At 45.1% G+C, this 21,735-nt stretch overlaps 2 protein-coding genes across 2 annotated transcripts in view; one reads left to right on the top strand and one right to left on the bottom strand.

Annotated features, from left to right (window-relative positions):
- Adipor2 (adiponectin receptor 2) overlaps window positions 1-18,586 on the top strand; it is a 46,878-nt gene extending 28,292 nt beyond the window's left edge. Inside the window, exons 3-8 of the mRNA XM_036181796.1 lie at window positions 3,799-3,918; window positions 7,560-7,731; window positions 11,650-11,836; window positions 12,063-12,250; window positions 13,690-13,883; window positions 15,859-18,586. Coding sequence (XP_036037689.1) covers window positions 3,799-3,918; window positions 7,560-7,731; window positions 11,650-11,836; window positions 12,063-12,250; window positions 13,690-13,883; window positions 15,859-15,987 — 990 coding nt within the window. The 3' untranslated portion in view covers window positions 15,988-18,586. The remainder of the gene's footprint in view (window positions 1-3,798; window positions 3,919-7,559; window positions 7,732-11,649; window positions 11,837-12,062; window positions 12,251-13,689; window positions 13,884-15,858) is intronic.
- A 2,513-nt stretch (window positions 18,587-21,099) lies between these two features.
- Cacna2d4 (calcium voltage-gated channel auxiliary subunit alpha2delta 4) overlaps window positions 21,100-21,735 on the bottom strand; it is a 115,142-nt gene continuing 114,506 nt past the window's right edge. The window contains exon 39 of the mRNA XM_036181272.1: window positions 21,100-21,661. Coding sequence (XP_036037165.1) covers window positions 21,557-21,661 — 105 coding nt within the window. The 3' untranslated portion in view covers window positions 21,100-21,556. The remainder of the gene's footprint in view (window positions 21,662-21,735) is intronic.

Below are 21,735 nucleotides of genomic sequence, written 5' to 3'. Positions count from 1 at the left end.
CAGCACCACCTGTTTTCTTGAAAACAACAAATGCACACCAAAAAACCCCATTCATTTAATTTTAGATTAAAAATGGTTAATAAATGCATTAGTTTTTTTTAATTGTTGTAAGGTGTGCATGATGTAAAATCCAAGAGTTAAATGATTTTTAAGTGTGTTTTTGTGGTACATAAACTTCATCCATCTTTAGACTGTTTTCATCTTCCTAAACTGAATGAAACTCTTGCCTGTTAAACATGGTCTGTCCTTTGCCATGCTCCTCAGCCCCTGAGAACCACCATTGTGCTTTTTGTTATTCAGATGTGACTACAGGTAAATGAAGTCATAGAATATTCATGCTTCAGTGATTAGCTTATCTCACTTAACAAGATAGCATAGGTGTTTGTCCATGCTGGATCAAATGTAAGAATTTTACTTAATCTCTTGCTGGAGCTGGTGAGGTGGCTCAGTGGCTAGAGTACTTGTGCAATCCTGACCTTGAGTGAAAGGAGAGAACCAGTTCTACAAAGTTGTCCTGTCACTTCTAGACATGACTGTGGAATGTTCCCCCCCCCCCTCTCTCACGCACACGCACACGCACACACAAGATTCTTGTCAAGCATGGTAGCCCATCCTTTAATCCAGCACTGAGGAGGTACCTGAGGAAGGAGTGCAGCAAGTTTGAAACCAGCCTGGGCTAGCTGCAGGACAGCTTTGATTTACAGTGTGATGAGACTGTCTGTGAAAAAAAATTCATAGGTGCACTGTGTGAACATGACCACTCCTTGTGGGTCAGGTGCCACTGGTGCAGTTCACGCCCAGGCAGCAGGAGGCTGGCACCAGACTAGCTGATGGTCCCGTCAAGCGGGTGGATAGTGAAGAAGGGCCAAAGGAATCAATGGGGACAAGGAGACTCTTCCATGAGCACGTTTGTGCCAGGTACTTTACTACAGACTGGTTAGTACTGTTTTATAGATAAGGGGCTGAGATCTAATTTCTGATTAAAAGACTTACTGCTAACCCAACCAGCTGGTGGTTAGAGTGTGCTGCTCCTGGGGTGACAGCTGAATCCCTTAGCCTCTTGCGGAAGCACATTCCTGTATTGGGAACCTCTCCCTGCCTACCAACTGCCTTGGAATCTGCCAGGGCCTCCCCTATTTGTTGAGCCACCTGCCAGTCTTTCTGGACTCTGCCAATCATCACATGCAAAACAAGAGAATAAATACATAGACCATGGTTTACAAGGATGGATTTTAGTGGGGCTGGAGAGTTGGTTCAGTGGTTAAGAAGACTTGTTCTTGAAGAGGACCTGAACTCAATTCCCAGCATCCACATGGCAACTTATAAATGGTCTGTAACTCCAGTCCCAGGGGATTCAACCCCTGACCTTGGCTGGCAGTAAGCATGTATATGGTGAGGGTTTGTACATACATACAGACAAAACATTTCTATACCTAAAATAGGACAGTCTTTTTAAAAGATGGATTTGGAATCCTAGGAGCCTGTTCTGAAGATTGAGCCAAGACCCTGGTCTGTTCCTCTCTAAATCTGTCCCTTTGGTCTGTGCCTGTGTGCTAAGGTCCCAGATACCTGAATTCGGGAGAAACAATCATCATATTCACCAAGTGGCTTCAGTATCTGTATTAATTTTCTGTTGCTGTGATAAAATGCCATGACCAAAGCAACTTCAGAAGAAAGTTATTTTGTGCTTACAATTCCAGAGGGATAAGAGTGTATCATGACAGGAAGGCATGCAGCAAGTAGCAGGCATGGTAGCAGGGACCGAGTGCTGAGAGTGCACAGCTTTTTCCCAAGCACAATATAGAGAGATTGAACTGGAAATGGTACAAGTTTTAATTTCAGAGCCCATTCCTAGTGACATACTTCCTGCAGCAAGGCTGCACCCTTTAAACCTCCCCAAACTGCCACCAACTGGGTACCAGATGTTGTTTCTCTTTCAAACTACATCACCTTTTTCATTCTTCGTAAGCATCCAGTCTCTGTCTCTGCATTTCTATGCATTTTCCTCATCTCCTGCTTTAAAACAAAGTACAGGAACCACTGGCCAAGACTCCTGCTTCATTCCTTCTAATTCTATACACATTTCACTGTTTCTATCATCTTCGATGCTCATGGTAGCAGAGAGGCTATATTCATCCTCTTTGAAAAGCTAGTCTCCAGCCAGGCATAGTACCACACATCTCTAATCCCAGCATTCCAGAGGCAGCGGTAGGCAGATCTCTGTGAGTTTAAGGCCAGCCTGGTCTACAGAGTTCCAGGACCACCAAAGCTACATAGACCCTGGAGAGAGAGGAGGCAGGGAGGGAAGGAGGGAGGGAGGGAGGGAGGGAGAGAGAGAGAGAGAGAGAGAGAGAGAGAGAGAGAGAGAGAGAGAGAGAGAGAGAGCGTGAGCATGCTATTCAGTGAATTCAGAGCGTATTCCCAAGGCCTTCTAAGGGATCCTGTATGAGCTCTCAGCTTGGAAGTAAGTTCTTCCTGCTGTGACCCCTACCTAGCTGTATTCTGTTCTATGAAGCTCCTTGAAAGAACTGGCATGTGCACCAGCTGTCTCCACTTCTCTGCCACTGATTCTTTTTCAAGCCCTCTCACTCACTGAGGTTGGAACCACATCTCTGTTAGAGACATGGGGATGGGGGAGGGTTGGGATTTGAAGCAGGGTCTCACAGTGTAGCCCAGGCTAGCCTGGGACTTGAACTCTCCTTGCCTCGGTCTCTTGTGTGCTGGGATTATAGGCGTGATCCAGTGCACCTGAGCTTCTTCCTCTCTTCTCTTCACTCTTGTCTGTGTTTGTCTGGCCTGAAATTTCAGAGCTACATATTCAGTTAGAATAATTCCATTAGATGAGGACAATGGCCTATGTGTTTCCTTTCCTGATGGTTGTAATTGTATGAGTTTTTGTTTGTCTGGGGGTTTTTTTGGTTGCTGTTGTCACTGGTTTTTGTTTTGAGACAGGGTCTCATGCAGCCCAGGTTGGTCTTTATACTAAGCTGTCTCTCGAGCCCCTAAATTGAGGTCTACAAGCAGAAATTTGCTTCCTCCTCATCCTCCTCCCCTCCCTCCCTCCCTCCGTTCCTTCCTAACTTTTTTCTTCTTCCTTCTTTCTACGTTTTCTTTTTTAAGCCAATGTCTAATTATGTAGCCCAGTTGGCCTGGCGTTCATAGTCATCCTGTCTCAGCTTCTAGTTTCTTTTTGGCTGTTACCACAAAGAGATGTTGGACTTTGTCAAAGGTGGTATAAAATTATGTGTGTGTGAGTGCATGATGCAAGGGGTAGGTAGGGCACATGGGCCTGGGTACACATATGGAGGTCAGCAGACAACCTTGTGGAGTTGATTCTCTCCACATTATGTGGGTTCCAGGGATCAAATTCTGCTTATCCAGCTCTCCCTGGCCTGTGGAAGTAATTCTTAAAACCAAAAGGGATGAAGCTGTTCAAGGACAGGCTGTGAAGCGAGCGTAGGGATGCTGTTCAGTAGAGAGTTGTTGGTCCTTCAGAATGAAGAGATTATGTTTTTGACAGGCTTGCATTTGTTTGTTTTATGTTGGTTTTATTTCTTTGAGACAGGGTCATACTGTGTAGTCCTGGCCGGCTTAAAACTCATAGAGATCTACCTGCTTCTTCTGGGATTGAAGGCGTAGGCGCACACCACTATGTGTGGCTTCATTTTTAATGCTAATAGGCTTACAATGAATTTACTGCTACTGACTGTTGCTTAGGCTTGACTTTAAACCTTTGCATCTGCAAAGAAAGCATGTTGCTTGATCTTGTCCTTGACTCTTGCTGTGATGTCTTTGCAGAGCTCTGAGGAACTTGAGTGTAAAGATGACAGCTCCCAGGAAGATGAAGGGTTTATGGGCATGTCTCCTCTCCTACAAGCCCATCATGCTATGGAGAGAATGGAAGAGTTTGTTTGTAAGGTAAGATTGCCTTTCCCAAACAGACACTGAAAGAAGGTGATAGTCCTTTGCTTTTTGTTCTGCTTGGGGGGAAAATCAATGGTAAGATGGGGACAAATAATTCTCCTGACTTTAACCTGTTCAAGAAACATTTGTAAAACCTACTGATCAAGTTCCTGTGTAACCAGAATGTCCAATTGGGATATGAATCTCTCCTGATACTGGCTAACAGAATAAATATAGATTAGATAAGACAGGATGAAACAGTTTGGAGTGGTTGTACTAGAGTTATTAAAAAGTCACACCAAACCCATTCTTCTGTTTAATATGGACAGTGTAGTTGCTGTTTCTAGAGATTCCACAGGTAACCAAACTGCTGAGGTAGACATTTCAAGGTTTTCATGCACATTTAGTATTTTCAATTCAGCTTGTGTGTGTGTGTGTGTGTGTGTGTGTGTGTGTGTGTATGTGTGTGTATGTATATTTGTCTCAAATATATATATTGTCTCTTAGGTGTTTTTTCAGTCCATTGTCTGAGTCCCTAGGACCCATTGTAGGATTTTTTTTTTTAAATGAAAGCTAGAATTGAAGTTACTCGTTGAAAAAAAAATAGACTAGTATGCTTTTTAGTCAGATAAGCAAGTGTCTAGGTTAGTATCCTAGTTTAGTTTCATGTTCCTGTCATAATACCCTGATAGAAAGAAAGCAACCTAAGGGAGAAAGCTTTTATTTTAGCTTGTAATTTCAGGTTATAGTTTATTATTACAAAGTAGTCAACTTTACTTAGGTTCTCAGGACCTGAGCAGAATGAAGCCAGATACTTGGCCAGATATCCCATTAATGGCCCCTCTGCAAGTTCTTGGTAGAATCTTTGCTCCCCTCTGAGAGCTCATGAGCCAAGCCTCCATTGTTCAGCATTCTTCTATGCTCCCATGAGGACAACCCATTAAGTTTTGTCTACAGATTCAATGGCTTTTCTAGCATGAAGTTCTAAACTCTTCCACACTCCAGTAAAAAACGTGCAAAAACTAAGTCAAATGGAGCAAGAATCATATAGTCAGGTTCATCACAGCAGATCCCACTTATGGTACCAGTTTCTCGTCTTCCATTTGTATTGCTGTGGTGCAGTACACTGACAGAAAGTAGCTTAGGAGAGAAAGGGTTTATTTTTAACTTACAGTTCCAGGTTAGAGTCCATCATTCATTGGGGAGCCTTGGCATCAGGTACTTGAAACAATTACACCCATGGTCAAGAGTGGAGAGGATGAATATATGCCTGCCTGGGCTCAGCTTGCTTTTTCTACTCTTTTTTTTTTTTTTTTGATTTTTTGAGACAGGGTTTCTCTGTGTAGCTTTGCGCCTTTCCTAGAACTCACTCTGTAGTCCAGGCTTTTTCTACTCTTACATAGTTCAGGACTCAAATTCAGGGAATGGTGCCTCCCACAATAGACAGGCCTTCTTAATTAATGTAACCAAGTTATGTAATCAACCTGATTAATGTAATCAAGACAGTTCCCCACAAATAGGCCTCCTGAGTGCTGGGATTAAAGGCGTGCGCCGCCACCGCTGCCTGGCTAGATAATCTCTTAGTGAGAGCCTCTTCTTGGTTGTATCAAGGCAGAAATTAAAAGCTAACCATCACAACTAGGTATGTCAATATAAACCTTCCTCCCCTACTTGTGTGTGTGTGTTCACATATGTATGTGTATATGTTTATAAGTTCCTTTTTTTAACTCTTGAGAGGCAGGTAGCTGGCATTAAAAATGTATTGTGGTCTCCTTTTCCCTTCTTCATAGCTGTGATGTTGCATCCAGTTGAGTGTCTTGATAGTCTGAAACAGGAGGATCACTTCAGTCCCTGAATTCACAGCTAACTTAAACCGCACAGTGAGACTCCCACCTGAGGAAAATACAGCTTTACAAGAAGAATAAAAATATTTAAGAAAAATAGGTTGCCATCTGCACAAGTATCCATGGATTTTTTGCGTGTGCCATTTTATTTAAAGAATTAGACATCTGCAGAAGTTTCTGTCAACAGGAGGTCTTGGAAGCGGTCTTTCATAGCTGCCTGGGACAACTGAAGTACTAGCAGGAGACAGTGAAGATGAGAGCCATCTTGGCTTACTTTATTTGACTCTAGGGATATGTGTGGACTGACCAGGTTAGAGTCAGTGAGCAGAGACCCTGAGTTTTGACCTGGAAGGTGAGAGATAGAGAGGGAAGGGGGGAAAAACTGATTTAGTAAGGAGGAGGGCTGCATCTGTTCGGAAATTGGTGCTTCCCTGGGAGAATTGAAGTGTCACAGAGGAATGCTTTTTATAGTTGTCAGTAAGGAAATACAAGGGCAGAGAATAGGTGGTGGGGTGAAAGGAGGGGTACAGAGTTGGCAGGTGATAATCTGTCTATGTAGTGGAGAGGAGAGCCCAGTTGATGTGGCTTAGCTGTTTGCTTTGTTCTAAGACCCCTGAGGGATAGTGGGGAGAAGTCTTGAGTCCAGATTAGCTTCATAGTGTACTAGGTGGGAGCACTGTGGATTGCAGTAGTGGAGCTTTATTGTGTACTAGGTGGGAGCACTGTGGATTACAGTAGTGGAGCTTCATAGTGTACTAGGTGGGAGCATTGTGGATTGCAGTAGTGGAGCTTCATAGTGTACTAGGTGGGAGCACTGTGGATTGCAGTAGTGGAGCTTCATTGTGTATTAGGTGGGAGCACTGTGGATTGCAGTAGTGGAACTTCATAGTGTACTAGGTGGGAGCACTGTGGATTGCAGTAGTGGAAGCTCTTCTCCTTTGCCTGCTGCTGGATCCTGGGTGAAGGTGATCATCATGGTGTGAGGTTTAAGCAAGATCTGAGGGTTAAGATAGATAGGGTGCAGTGAGGAACAGACTTTCTAAGGAGGCAGTATCAAGGTCCTAACCCCTTTCCCCTCCTCCTGGGGAGGGACAGCAGGAAAAGGAAGGGGAAAGGACTGTGAGATGTGACGGTCTGGTAAGGAAGTACTTTTTATTTGGATCTTCCTGGTGAAAGGATTGCCTCTGCACAGTCAGAATTGCTTCCAACCCAGGGGGAAATGCTAGCAGTGTGGACGCTGGGAGGTCTGTATGTCATGAAGTGAAGTGCTGTTCCCTTCATTTTATAGGCAAGGAGGCTAAGCCTTGGAAATTTTTGTGATTGATCAAACTCATACTAGTTTGATAAGAGACCCCAACTTTCCTTACTCCAGTGCTTTTTCCATTTAATACCTGTTTTCTTGTAGCAGAAAGCAGAGGGGAGACTTTTTAGAAAAAGACTTGAAAGTGTGATTCTACACATTTTTTTCTGAAGCGACAAGAGCATTAAGTATAAAATGATCATATTTAATGACTGATTTTTCTGAGGTGAAGTCTGTTGTTGATGAATGAAGGTCTGTGTAGCTGGGACTTGGAATTCCTCATTCCTTTAGCTGGACTAAAAGCAAGGTCTTTTAGGACATAATTTGGTATACTTGTTTATGTTTTCCTGTTCCTAACATGACTGCCATTTAGAAATACATGTTTTATCAGTCTGTTTTATTTTCTCCAAATAAGATTATGGTAAAAGTTGTTTGGGAACAATGTTGCTAAATGATGACTAAAGTCCTTTTGACAACAAAGGATCTGATAACGTTCTTCAATGAATAACTAGGTTTGGGAAGGTCGGTGGCGAGTAATCCCTCATGACGTGCTACCAGATTGGCTTAAGGATAATGACTTCCTTCTCCATGGACACCGACCTCCTATGCCTTCCTTCCGGGCCTGCTTTAAGAGCATTTTCAGAATACACACAGAGACAGGCAACATCTGGACACATCTCCTAGGTATGTAATGTCAGTGGTCAGAGGTATAATGAAATTAGTGACTTACTTTATTTCCTTTGATGTTAATGTATTTTGAGAGTCAGTACAGCTCTTGAAAATTTTGGTAGAACTTACCTCCTTCCCTTAGATTTTCAGTGGTCGTTTCTCATTGGTCTAGTCAACCTAACGTGCTTTATTACAACCACCTCATCTTTTTCTCTCCTATATTCTTGTTTTGAGACAGAGTTCCACTGTGTATCCCAGGCTAGTCTGGACCTCAGGCTCCTTCCTCCTCAGCTCCTGAGTGCTGCAGTTAGCTGTGTGCAGCTCATGCCTGCCTTCTATCCTAGACTTTAGACAGTGGCTTCAAGTGAGGCAAGGCAAGAATTGCTGTAGGAATATACAGTGTTTTAATAAGCAGCGAAAGGAAGATATACGAGAAAGTAAGATTTTCTTCAGTCATTGCTTGGATGATTTTCAGTTGATATGAATAGAATATGAAGTAGATAGTCTTCCATTTTTATATTAAAGAGTACAGTGGGGAGAAAGAATACTCTTTTCAGTATAAGCAGCAGTCCAGCTGAGGCAGGCAGGCATATGATGAAGAGTGGAGCAAGACATGGTAGCACATGCCTGTAATCCCGGCACCAGGAAGTGAGGCTGCTGCATTGTAAGTCTCAGGTCATCCTGGGCTGTATAGTAAGATTCTGTCTGGAAAACAAAATCAAATGAAGTTCAGTCCCAGCCTCATACAAGAGCTAAAACTATAAACCCTTAGGGAAAAACACAGGTAGAGGTCTTGGTGACCTGAGTTAGGTAACGGGGTTTTTTTGTTTGTTGTTTTGCAGTTTGATTTGTTTATTTTTGAGACAAGGTTTCTCTGTGTAGTCTTGGCTGTTCTGGGCTGGCCTCAAACTCAGAGATCAGCCTGCCTCTGCCTCCCAAGTGCTGGGATCAAAGGCGTGCACCACCACCACCCAGCAAATAACAGTTTCCTAGACTTGATACCTAAAGTATATGCAGCCAAAGAGAAAAAAATTGGATTTTGTCAAAAAATTATGTATGTCACAGAATATTGTCAAGAAAGTTAGAGATAATCCACAGGGAGAGAACTTTACAAATCATATTGTATCTGGTCTACTATAGGACTTTTGCAAGTCAGTAATAGAAATGACTCGCCTTCTTTGGGGGCGGTAAAGCTTCTCTGTGAACATTCCTATAGAGAAGTCCACAGATGACAGACACGTACTGTGGACATTATAGAGAAATCCACAGATAACAGACACATACTATGGACATTATAGAGAAGTCCACCGATGACAGACACGTACTGTGGACATTATAGAGAAATCCACAGATAACAGACACATACTATGGACATTATAGAGAAGTCCACAGATGACAGACACGTACTTGGAAAAGGTTTATTTTTATCAGTCATTTGGGGCCATACAAGGCAGATATATCGAGAAGTACAATGAGATACCACTTTATTCCCTCCAGGATTGCTATGACCAAGAAAGTGGAAAGTAAGTCTTGGCCGGGAATATGGAGAAATGTTGCTAATACTAAAAATGGGGCAGTACCTGTGGAAAACAGCGTGGTAGGGAGTTCCTCAGAAAGTTAGCAGTCACTGGCAGTTTTACTTCTGTTGAGGATTCAACAAAAGATGTCCATGGATGTTTTAGCAGCATTATTAATAGAAACAACCTCCTGCTGAATAGATAAACCACGTGTGGCATACCCATGCAGTAGAACATTGTTTGGGGCCGTGAGATGATCATCAGTAAAGGCTGTTGCCTGCAGATTTTCTCCCGTGTTCAACCCCCAGGACCTGCAGTGGTGGGAGGAGAGAGTTGGCTCCTACAAGTTCTTCTCCGGCCTCCACACACGTACACAAACAAATGAGTAAAAGTAAGATTAAAACAAAGAACTTAGCTATAAGAAGAGTGAATTATTGATATTTGTTACACCATGCTAAGTGAGCTGTTAAGCTAATGAAATGAAGAGACCCAATAGGCTACATAATTGTATGATTCCATGTACATGAACTGTCCAGAGAAGCAAATCCATAGAGACAGATAGTAGGTCACTTACTACTGTCTGTCTGTGCTGGAGAGAGTAGAGAACGTTGGGTGACATGAGGTACAAGGGTGCTGCGTGGCAGGATGAAGATGGTTTGCAGTTGGTCCCGACGGGTGTACAGACTTGGAAATGTACTAGTTTCTGGATGTACTCCATTTGACTTGCAGTTCTTATCTCAGGGTTAGTTTCTACCATGTCTCCAATTTCCTGCTAGTATAGTGAGAATAATCAAATTTGTTGGTAGCATCTAAGTCAGGTAATTTTTTAATTAAAATTATCTGATTAGAATGAAATAAAATGTTACAACAGAATCACTTACCAGCTCCTATTTGTGCCTTCCTTATTTGCTAAGCAGTAAGAATATGGCATTATTGTGGAGACCAGTTCAAGTACTGAGCATAAGCCAGGCCTAGTGGCATAGCATAGGGAAACTGAGGCAGGAGGGTCATAAGGTCATGGTCTGCCTGGGTTAGAGTGTATCTGGGCAATTTAGTGAAAGTGTCTCAAAATGAAAAGTACAAAAATCAGCCTGGTAGAATTGTGCGCTCTCTCTCTTAAATTTTTTTTTCTCTAAGTATTAAAAAGGCCCTGGAAAGATGGCTTAGTAGTTAAGAGCACTTACTGCTCTTGCAGAGGACCCGAGTTCAGGTCCCAGCACCCAAATGGCAGCTGACAAACCTCCTGTGACTCCAGCAAGAGGATCCAGTGCCCTTTCTGGCCTCCATGGGCACTGCATGCACATAGTGCACAGACATACTTGTAGGCAGAAGACCCATACACATAACAATAGAAAAATCTTTTTTAAAAAGAGTTAAGAAGGGGGCTACTCAGTGGGGTGCTTGCCTAGCATGTTAGGAGGTCCTGAGTTTAATCCCACAAAACAAAAAAAACAACTAAACAATAAAATCTAGAAATGAGCGTGCCTTTAATCCCGAAATCAGGAGGCAGAGGCAGGCAGATGTCTGAGTTCGAGGCCAGCCTGGTCTACAGAGCTCCAGGGCCACATGGCAGTGAGACCCTGTCTCAAAACAGACAATTAAGTGTGGAATTTCTGACACTAATGTACTGGGTCACTAGTGAGGACCAGAGAAACAGCACAAGGCTCTTTGGCATCTATAAGCAAATGTAAAATAGAGCTTTGAAAGCACCTACAGCATATGTCAGAGTGCACAGTGATAGTTCATGTTGCAACTGTACACTGGCTTCTTTTTGGATTGTGATCTTTAGGTGAATGAGAAATTATCATCTTCCTTTTTTTGGGGGGGGGGAGGTTGGGTTTTTGTTTTTGTTTTTTTTGTTTTTTTGTTTTTTTTTGAGACAGGGTTTCTCTGTGTGGCTTTGCGCCTGTCCTGGATCTCACTTGGTAGCCCAGGCTGGCCTCGAACTCACAGAGATCCACCTGGCTCTGCCTCCTGAGTGCTGGGATTAAAGGCGTGCGCCACCGCCCAGCTCCTTTCCTATTTGAGACAGGGTTTTATACCAGGCTACCTCAGATTCTCTCTGCTGAGGATGGTCTTGAATTGGTAATCCTCCTGCTTCTTCCTCCCAGGTGCTGGGATTAAGGTGTGAGCCACCACATCTGGTGTGTGTAGTGGTAGAGATACAAGCAGGGCTTGTGCATCCTGGGCAGCCACTTGTTGCAGCCTGAACTAGTCATTATAGTCTTTAAAGTTTATGAAGCTGAAGCGTATATGACACCAGCAGTATTGGAAGTAAACTAAAATCTTGGATAAATTTCTTTTGAAATTTTTTCTCACAGAATTTATGGTTCTGGTATTACTGCTATTGGGAAAAATTGAAAACAGCACACAACACCACAGATCACATTTCATCCATCTTGCATTCTTTTCCTAGGTTGTGTATTCTTCCTGTGCCTGGGGATCTTTTATATGTTTCGCCCAAATATATCCTTTGTGGCCCCTCTGCAAGAGAAAGTGGTCTTTGGGCTGTTCTTCTTGGGAGCCATTCTCTGCCTTTCATTTTCATGGCTCTTCCACACAGTCTACTGCCACTCAGAAGGGGTCTCCCGACTCTTCTCTAAGTAAGTACTCATGCTGTCACCATCTGTGCGCTAGGGTCAGTGGGGCAGGAACAACCTCTTCATGATGTTACCGCATGGGCACGTCTTCCCTTAATGGATGCAGACAACCCAGTTTTCTTCGTAGTTGGCTGCTGATGTCATACATAAGTCATGGGGGATTAATTGGAGCCTATAACAGATGATAATTTTTAGCATTAAATGGAGTTCTTTTAAATTTCAATCCTAGATTGGATTACTCTGGTATTGCTCTTCTGATCATGGGAAGTTTTGTTCCTTGGCTTTATTATTCTTTCTACTGTAACCCACAACCTTGCTTCATCTACCTGATTGTCATCTGTGTGCTGGGCATTGCAGCCATTATCGTCTCCCAGTGGGACATGTTTGCCACCCCTCAGTATCGGGGGGTCAGAGCAGGTGAGTCTATGCGAACTTGTAGTTCTCACGGGTCATTTAGGGTGTACTATTACAGACAGATGCTGTGCTTTCGCAATGCGGAGTTGAAGTGACTGCCGTTCTTGGGGGACTTCTTGGTTATTAGAAAGCATATGGCTGAGGGGCACTGATAAGATGGTGCACACACGTCCGGGCAGTGTTGTTTATCTGAGGAAATACTACAATAAAATGACTTCTGTAATTGTTTCAGCTTAGTGTGGTGACTGATTCTTCTTAGTTTATATTTAGTATTTTGTATTTTAATTTAAATTGCTTTGATAAATAAGACCTGAGTTTATTGCTGACTATGAGCCAACAAAGTAGATGCCATACTTCTCTTTTGATGTAGGGGCCTTTGGTATTTAAGTAATGCCCACTGAGTGCCCTGTGACATTGGCAGTCTTGTTGGGATGTGGCGTTTTGAAAGCAGTAGCCTGTGCTGAGTGATTCTGACAAAATCCTTATGAACTGGGACCCTGTGTTGTCTGGATTTGTGTCTTCTGCTTTCTGTTCCCAAAATGATACCCAGTGTCTCCCAAGTGATATTACAACACATATTTTTTCTTGTTATAAAATGTAAGCCCTGGTTCATCTGCATGCAGTTGGAGTACTGGAAACAGAACTAGCCTCATGCTGATGACGTTATAGCAGTCTCCTCTCTGTAAAGACATTCACATAAGGCGTCCAGTAGCCAGCACCAGCTCTGTAGCTATTCACCTGGTTAGCAGGGTTAAACCTATTTGAGTGCGTGAGATGAGAACATCTTTGCTGAGTGGACCTGAGCATTCTACTGTTTGCAACCCTCAGAAGGCTAAGTCCTGAACTTTTGAGAGCGAAAGCACTATTAGCAGCCTTCCTTCATATGCAGAGGAAAAGAGCAGGAGTGGAGCATGCCTTGAGGACAGTAGAGGGCTGGAATAGGTTTTTTTTAGTAGGTCTGCTTGGTCCCTGAATTCCATGCAGTTAGCATGCCACTTCCTCCTCTCATTTAGGTGTGCATGTTTTCTGATTGTGCATCCTGTATGCATTCCTAGGTATGTTGTGGCATGCCACCAGCTTACTGGCGATGCTGAGTCGAGTCCTAGAGTCTGTCACAGTCTGCCTGTAAAAGGGTGGCATTCAAGAAGCTAACTCCTCACGCTTTCCATCCCCAAAGCTCTTCCCAGTTGGGTTGTTTCTGACCAGCCCTCAGGGTTGCTCACAGAGCCTGGGTTACGATGAGGCTTCTCATATCCATAAATAGAATATAGCTATGTTAGCTTATGTGATGGTGTCTCAGAGTTTGAAGGACCTTCTTTTTCTTTAAAACAAGAATGATGGTACTTTGAAATTTTAAGTTGATCAAAGTAAATAGTACTATGTTGTAATATTGACTCTTTTATTTTCCATGTGTGTTCTCTTCTGTTCTCCTGATGTCTTAGGAGTGTTTGTGGGCTTAGGCCTGAGTGGAATCATCCCAACCTTGCACTATGTCATCTCAGAAGGCTTCCTGAAGGCTGCCACCATAGGGCAGATAGGCTGGCTAATGCTCATGGCTAGCCTCTATATCACAGGAGCCGCACTCTACGCTGCCCGCATCCCTGAACGCTTCTTTCCTGGCAAATGTGACATCTGGGTAAGTGTGGTCCAGGTGATAGGTATATGTTCCTGTTAGTGTGCCAGTGGCACACTGGGAGTGATGTAATCAAAAGTTTGAAAGTTCAGAGACTTGTGTTCCGGTCTTAGCTGTCTCTTGTTGTCTGGTTTCTCTGGACAGGGAGCACTCAGTGCCTGGCTTGTACAGTACTGAGTACTGCCATGCAGCAGTTCATTGATTGTCAGTCCCCAAGGCAGAAAGAAGTGTTGTTCTCCTGTTCATTTTACAGATTAGGGAGCTAAGATTCAGGAAGGCTCACTGGCTTGTCTAAAGCAAGTGGCCATTAAGTGGTAAACATAGACACAGACTCAAGCTGGTTTTAGGTCAGCCTGGGCTCTTGTTTACTGTGCTGTAGTGAAGTCATTGGTCATTCTGTCTGTTTTCCATCCTGTTTTTCACTATGAAAAAAGGGCAATCTTCTACTGAGATCATTTTTAAAAAGAGAAGGCTGAAACTGGGTGTATTAGTGTACACTTTTAATCCCAGTACTCAGGAGGCAGAGGCAGGTGGATCTCTGTGAGTTCGAGGATAGCATGGTTTACAGAGAGTTCCAGGACAGCCAGGACTACACAGGGAAAACCTGTCTCGAGAAACAAAACAAACAACAGCCAAAACAAGGGGTGGGGGCTCTGGGGGGAGGGCTGGGTTACTAATGTAGTTTAGTTATTATTGTTGTGTGTTTGATGCATGTGTTTAGGACAGGCACGCACATGCCATGGTGCCCACGGGGTCAAAGCACTCCTTTCAGGCGGAGCCGGCTCTTTGCCAGTTGCTCCAGGGGTGGAACAAGGTTGCTAGGCTTTGTGCAGTAAGTGCTTGACCTGTCGAGCTATCTTGCAGGCCCTAAGATCCTTTTTGGGAGCCTTTTTGGTACCCAAACCCAGTGTTACTGCTTAGGAGATTGAGTCTGTATGTGTCTGGTGGGGGAATGGAGGAGCAGGAGATAGCTAGACTGTGGTTAATGAGAGACAAGGGAAGAGAAGGTAGAAAAAAAAATGAGGAATTATAAAGATGGACATTCCTACCTGAAGAGGATCTGAAACATCGTCAGTGGTGTCTTAGATTTGGAGTGCTCTTCAAGTGGGATGGGACACGTAGATTCTGCTTCTCCTTACTGCTCACGGCTGTATGCTGAGCTGGCCACCCATGTCCTTAGAGTAAATGAAGATGGTCCTGAACTCCGTCTTGGGAGCTTCAGGTCAGCTAGTTTACCCTTCATTTCTTCTCAGGTGCACTTCTGTTATGGTTTGTTTGGTTTTCTGTTTTTTTGAGACAGGTTTTCTTGGGTAGTCCTGGCTGTCCTGGAACTTGCTCTGTAGACCAGGCTGGCCTTAAACTTACAGAGATCCACCTGCCTCTGCCTCCAAGTGCTGTGATTCAAGGAATGTGCCACTATGACCTGGCTCAGTTATACTTCTAATTCCAGTGTCTTGATAAATAGCACTGTGCCTTTTCATTTTGAAACCATGAGAGAATGTTGTCATTTCTCAAGTGTCTGTCAGTAAACCATACCCTGCTGCTGGTTGTCAGGGGTCCTGGGGAATTTGGTGGTCTAACTACAAGGTCTGTATGGAATTTGCTCCTAAGTTCACTGTGTTAATGGTAGTACCTGTATTTCTCTGAGGAGAGCTGGCTTTGGACTCAGTAGAATGTGAGGTATTTTTGGACACACCTTGAATTTGAACTCTTATCATATGCACTGCCACTGTCAGTGCAAGCTGGGAAGCGGTGTTCTTCCTGGTGTCTGCAGCAGGTTAATAAGGATGGGTTTCCAGCTGGGAAGCAGTGTTCTTCCTGGTGTCTGCAGCAGGTTAATAAGGATGGTTTCCAGCTGGGAAGCAGTGTTCTTCCTGTTGTCTGCAGCAGGTTAATAGGGATGGGTTTCCAGCTGGGAAGCGGTGTTCTTTCTGGCTGCAGCTGGTAATGATAGGTTTTCCACCCTTTCTCCCTCCAGTTCCACTCTCATCAGCTGTTCCACATTTTTGTGGTTGCTGGTGCCTTCGTTCACTTCCACGGCGTCTCTAACCTGCAGGAATTCCGGTTCATGATTGGCGGGGGCTGCACTGAAGAGGATGCACTGTGAAACTGCAGGAGCCAGGGACTGTGACCCTGAACCCAGGCCTGCAGCTCCCACAGGCCTGCTTACTGGCTGTCGGTGCCAGTGCCAGAGAAGCCCCAAACCTGGACAGCTTCATGGGCCTCGTGATGGCCCAAGGGCTCCATGGGGTACAAGACTAAGAAGAGAAAAGCAAAAATAAATCATACCTCAAAGGATGGAGTGCATCAGTTTGGAGAAAAGGAGAAATGGCCCATCCCCTGACTTCCTTTTGGGATCTACCGATTGAGGGCAACTCTGCAAGACCCTTGCCTCACAGACTGGCTTCTCGTGTGACCGTATTTATTTGTAGAAGATGGGCATGTTTAGTGGGTGGTTCTTTCTTCTCCCTCTCTCTCCTTAAAGCAGTAATACATGAGTACCGTGCGCCAACTGATTGTGCCACTGGAGCTCCTTAAAACCGTGATCAAAACCAACTTAGGTGAACATTTCTATCCTACAAAGGGAGGAGTGTGAGTTTAAGCACTCTTTTGGGAGAACAAAGAAATTAATGTAAATAAGATTTCTAATTTACTGTTTAAATAAGAATTTATATAAACATTTAAAACATAGGGGCAGGGGAGGGAGGGAGACTTTTTTTAAAAGAATGAAACATGCAAGTACCACACACTGTTTCAATTTTGCACAAAGGGATGGAAGGCGGATGAGGTGGTAGCCCCAGAATGCACGATGTCTTGGTGCGCCAAGGTGCCTTCCATAGGCCGATACCACTTGGATCCTGCTGGGGCAGAGGGTACAGCCCCAGCCCAGGGATTTCCCGGCCACTCTCAAGACTGAGAGCTGTAGGCATTCAGAGGAGGAGGGAAGTGAAAGAAGTGGTGTGTGCTTCCTCGGTGGAAGCAGCAGAGGTTGTTGTAATGGCACTAGAGAAGGTATCGTTTGAGAGACTGTCACGGAGGCCCTTTGAAGAGTGGAGCCACCTCGTCCTGCCCAAGTTGAAGATGAGAAGCGAGGGGGAGGGCCCCTGGAGGGAGGGAGCACCAGCGCAGGGTCTGTCCGGTTCTTATCTGAGGAGAGGTGTGGCCATTTTCCAGCTCCTCTCTGTGGAGCCCTGGGCCATTCTGCAAACTGCTCTATTGAGAATCACTGCCCTAACTATCCTTCTTCCTCCTGGAAATAAAAAACAACATCCCACCCCTGCCCCCGCCCCCAACCAAACGGCATCATAGCTCCTGGCATAGAGAGCCAGCCACTAGTGAGATTCTGATGAAATCAAATAGGCAGTTGTGGAGAGCCATCCCTACTAGGAATGATGGTGCTTTTCTCTGGTGCACTGTCTTGGTAAGTGTGGTGTGGCAGAACAGGCTCTTCTGCCCTCCTTGGACAGAAAGTCAGCAGCGTCTACTGTGGAGTTGTTAGCACTCACTGAATGCCATTTGTAAGGAGTGTGGTACAGAGTTTAAAGGAAGTGGTATGTTATTGCCAGGTAGTCTATAGACTCAAGCCCACGATTTTGAATTGCTGCTAGGAGTTACAAATAATTTCTCTGTCCCAGGGCCACCATGTTATGGGTTTTAGAGACTGGGGTCTAGCTTATAAAAATCTGATCTTGGCTCCTCAGTGAGAAACCAAGCACTTGAGTCTCTAAGACTTCAGGCAGGCATCACATCCTGGGGCTGGTGGGTGTCACAGTGTAACATGGGGCCTTGGGATCTCAAAAGGGAGGCTTGGGAATGTGTTCAGGCACTCGTATTTATTCGGTAGTGTTTTCTTGGTCGTTGTCATCATTGCCCTTCCTTTACTACAGCTGGGGATCCAGGAAAGAGACCACTGTAAAACCTGGAAGAACTTAGGAGTGTTTGGCTGTGGATAAGGTCACTGCCCTAGGTAGACCAAACAGAAGACTCTGGGTGAACAGCTTTGTGCCAGGCAGAGTTAAGAACAGTGTTAATTCCTCAAGCAGTTTAGCAAGACAATGTCCATCTGGAAGGAAGCTCACCTAGGTTTGTGGTAGCAACAGCACATATCAGAAGCCAGACTTCCTCTCTGATCCTTTTCTTTGGGATAGAGCATGAGACACACTCCCATGACCTTACAGAATATAGAGGTCTTTGGGTCTAGTCATCCTTCTTCCCAAAGAAGGGAGAATCTGGTTCACCATAGCACAAACTCTTAGGGAAAAGAATCAACACCGCCAGTATGTAGTCCAGTAACTTCCCTTCTGGGTGTGTGTGTGTGGGCACGTGTGTGCCCGAGTATGTCTGCGCAGCTCACTACAACAGCCTCTATGTGCACTTGACCTGGTGCCCCCGGGAGCTCGTCAGGTTGGCACCTGAATGCCTTACCTTCAGCAGTCTGAGGCTGGCTTGCTCTGCGCACGTGTTTCATTTTCTTGGCCCTAGGCCAGTTAGGAACCTGAACACCTTCATTCTTTCATCAGTAAATAGTGGCCTTTTTCAGTATTTCCCCTTTCTAAGTTGCTGAAGTCACAAAGCACACTTTTGGGGGATCATAGAAGGTTGGGGTTCCAGAAAGGCATATATGTGACCGGTTCCATTCACCATGAGATTTCCCTACTTGCTGTCTTCTCAATTTCTCTAATAAAAAGAGCCAAATGGAAGATGAACTTTGTTGTGTTTTTATTGCTTTTTCTCACCTCCTTTTCCTTTTAAAAACCTTACCTCACTTTAAGGGATATCCTTAACACCCTAATTTAGACAGGAAGTTTAAGGAATTTGTAGAAACTTCTTGCCATCAGGAGGTTGATGCAGGAGGATCTTGAGTTTAAGGCCTGCCTGGGCTGCACACTGTCTTTAGAAAAAGATGAGCTTTCCACCTGCTTGAAGTGACCACAGAGGTCTAAGAGCTCAGGAACCTGACCACATGCATGTTGGTCCTGTGCTTCGTTGGGGCTGCCTGCACCCCTAGAACTCAGGAACAACACTGGCTCGGATGCTCTGCTTTAGCTGCACTGTTCTTCCCTCACAAACAGCACAAGCTATCTGGTTCTTCCCCACCCCCAATCTATACTCTGCGGCTCACCCCTCAGAAACCGTTGAGGAGGACTTGGGCTGCAACCTCATGTCCTGGCATTCTGTCTGTCCTTTGGCTGCACTAGCCTCAGAATAGAGAGGCAAATATACACCCTCCTTAGTCTCATTTGCTGCAGGACGTGATTCGGTTCCTTCTCTGGTCCTATGTGCTCTCACCTGTCAAGAGTCTATCCTTTGCAGCTTTCCGGATGTATGGTCCACTGTAAAAAGTATTTCTGAAATTGCCATCGAGCTTGGCTTGGTTTCTGCCAAGCCCTTGCTCTCACTTCTTTCGTTGTGTTTGAGTCCCTCTTACCTCTATACTTTTCTGACCTGAAGATAAGTCCTCTCCCATGTGCTCCTGAACCAGAACTTCATTTAGCATCACAAAATGGTGTTGAAGCCTTTTATTTGAGGTGGTTCTATTAAAACATGCAAGCTCAGTAGCTAGCACATTTCTGGTGCTTCTGGCAGTGTCAAAGGCAACAAAGATGTCAGAATGCCATACCCCAATAAGTGGCAGGGGCACCAACTTTCTCCAGAAGTCAAGGGCCCGGATCTTTAGCCAAAGCGAGGCTACCACCTGCCAGCATCTTGATGGAGTTCTGATGTCGTCTGTTCTGCATCGTGGGGGCAGAGCAGTGGTTTACCGGAAATGCCTTTTCTTCAACTGCTTCCAGTGATGCTCTCGAACTTATAGTCCCTCAGCAGTGCCAGGCACAGGAGCTCCTCATTCATGACCAGGAGCTGCCAGGCATTCTACACTTAGCATTATTATCCTGTGGCCAAAATAGTTGATAAGTTGGTTCAAATGCCCTGTCTGGTTGGGTGAGGAAGAGGAGCATCCCCAAGAGCCCATGTAGTGATCGTCATTGAGATCTAGTGCTGCTGAGTAGTTACATCACTAATGACCGAGCAAGGAAGGCGGGTACTGTGGCTTCTTGGGAAAGACCTACCCCGCCACACCTGACAAAACTGTCTTGGTGGCATGAAGAGGAAGGAAGCTCAGCCGTGACAGCGTGCTACCTCACCTGGGCTGGGCAGTGCCTCATCTTTCTAAGCTATGAAGCAAGGTGCCAGGGAGAGTGGTGAGTGTGTCTCAAGCTGACTGTGTGTTCGAAAGCTCTAGGTACATTGCCTATGACATGATCTAAAGCCAAGACTTAGAACCAGTTTCCCCTCTCCAAGCTTTAGTGTCCCTTTATTATTACTATTATTATTATTGTTATTATTATTTTGTTTGTTTTCATGACAGGGTTTCTCTGTAGTTCTGGGTGTCCTGGAACTCACTTTGTAGACCAGGCTGGCCTCAAATGAAGAGATTCACCTGCCTCTGCCTCTTGAGTGCTAAAGGTGTTCACCACTGTGCCAGGCTTAGTTTCCTCATTTAAAAGACAGGTAATTCATAGGGCTTGAGAGCCTTAGCTAGTGAAGTATGAGTACCCTTCAAACAATGGGGTAAGCTTGTAATCCCAGCCCTGGGGAGGTGGTGACAGGATCCCTAGTGCTTCTGGCCAGCCAGTGTGGCTGAATTGGAGGGTCCCAGGTTTAGTGAGAGACCCTGTCTTAAAAAATAAGATGGGGAGTGGGTGAGGAAGGCAGCCAATATTGTTGGCCTCTAGCCTCTGCATCTATGCACAAACAGGTCTGCAGACATGCCAAAAAAAAAAAAGGGCAGGTAAATTGTAGCATCTACTTCAGGGCATTGTGGCAAGGATTCTATGTGTTGTTTCCAACCTCAAGGGCTTCCCCAAGACAGCCAAGTATTTTTGTAGCGCATGAGCCAAAGAAATCCCACCATGGATCTTGGAGACCTCACCTGTACCCTACCTTAGTGAGTTCTATGAGTACCTCAGCCTGGCATCTTCTCAGCATCTCCTCTGGACCACACTACTGTCCAGTGCAGCAGCTGCAGGGCTCAGCCTGGTAGCTTTTCTTTTTCTTTTTTCCCTTTTGAGATTATAATTTCAACATTTCTCCCTTCCCTTTCCTCCCTCCAGATGCTGCCATATACATACCCCTCCCTGCTCTCCTTTAGATTATTAGTATAAAAAGGATGGAGCTCTTCAGTGGTAGCATTCTGATGATAGCTCACAGGATTTAATGCGTATTCTGTTCCTATTGTTTCCTTTCCATTTCTTCCCCTGGTTCCTGGTCCCTCTCTGCGTCTTCCTGTCTCTCCCTCTGCCTGCCCTCCTTGCACTATCTGTGATGGATGAAAGTGCCTTCCCAAGGACTCCTGTGTCTGTGGCCAGTGTGCTCTTGCCGAAGCCTCTGCATGGGCCTTGCTGCTCATCCTGGCCCCAGAACTCAGATCTGCAGTAGACCAGCCAGGGAAACACCCAGCCCTTTGGCTGGTTCTGATCATTGGTAACTTCTTGAAGAATGGTGGCTGGTAGTCGGCACCCTGGAGAGCCTTGGGGATTCTTCCAAGGGAGAGACATTGCTAGCCCAGGACTGAAAGCCAGGAGACACCTCGCTGCTGTGAGCTGGGCCCTCATCAGCTGGCGGCTTTTTAGAATGTCTGTAAGGGTTCCCTTCTGTGAAAGTCGGACAGGGTGGGGTCACCACAGAAGCTGTGGGGGAAGCAGCCAGGCCCACAGCGGGAACAGGAGCAGAGGCAGAGAAGCTACCGTGTCGGAAGCGCCACCACAGTCCTGGGCATTCTCCTGTGAAGCCAGAGAGGTAAGGGGCATCAGCTTGGTCCTCCCAACCCAAGGGCTGGCATGCACAGTGTGGCTCG

Source organism: Onychomys torridus, chromosome 3, assembly GCF_903995425.1.
Source record: "Onychomys torridus chromosome 3, mOncTor1.1, whole genome shotgun sequence".
NCBI lineage: Eukaryota > Metazoa > Chordata > Mammalia > Rodentia > Cricetidae > Onychomys > Onychomys torridus.
This window is presented reverse-complemented; position numbering and strand designations above follow the sequence as displayed.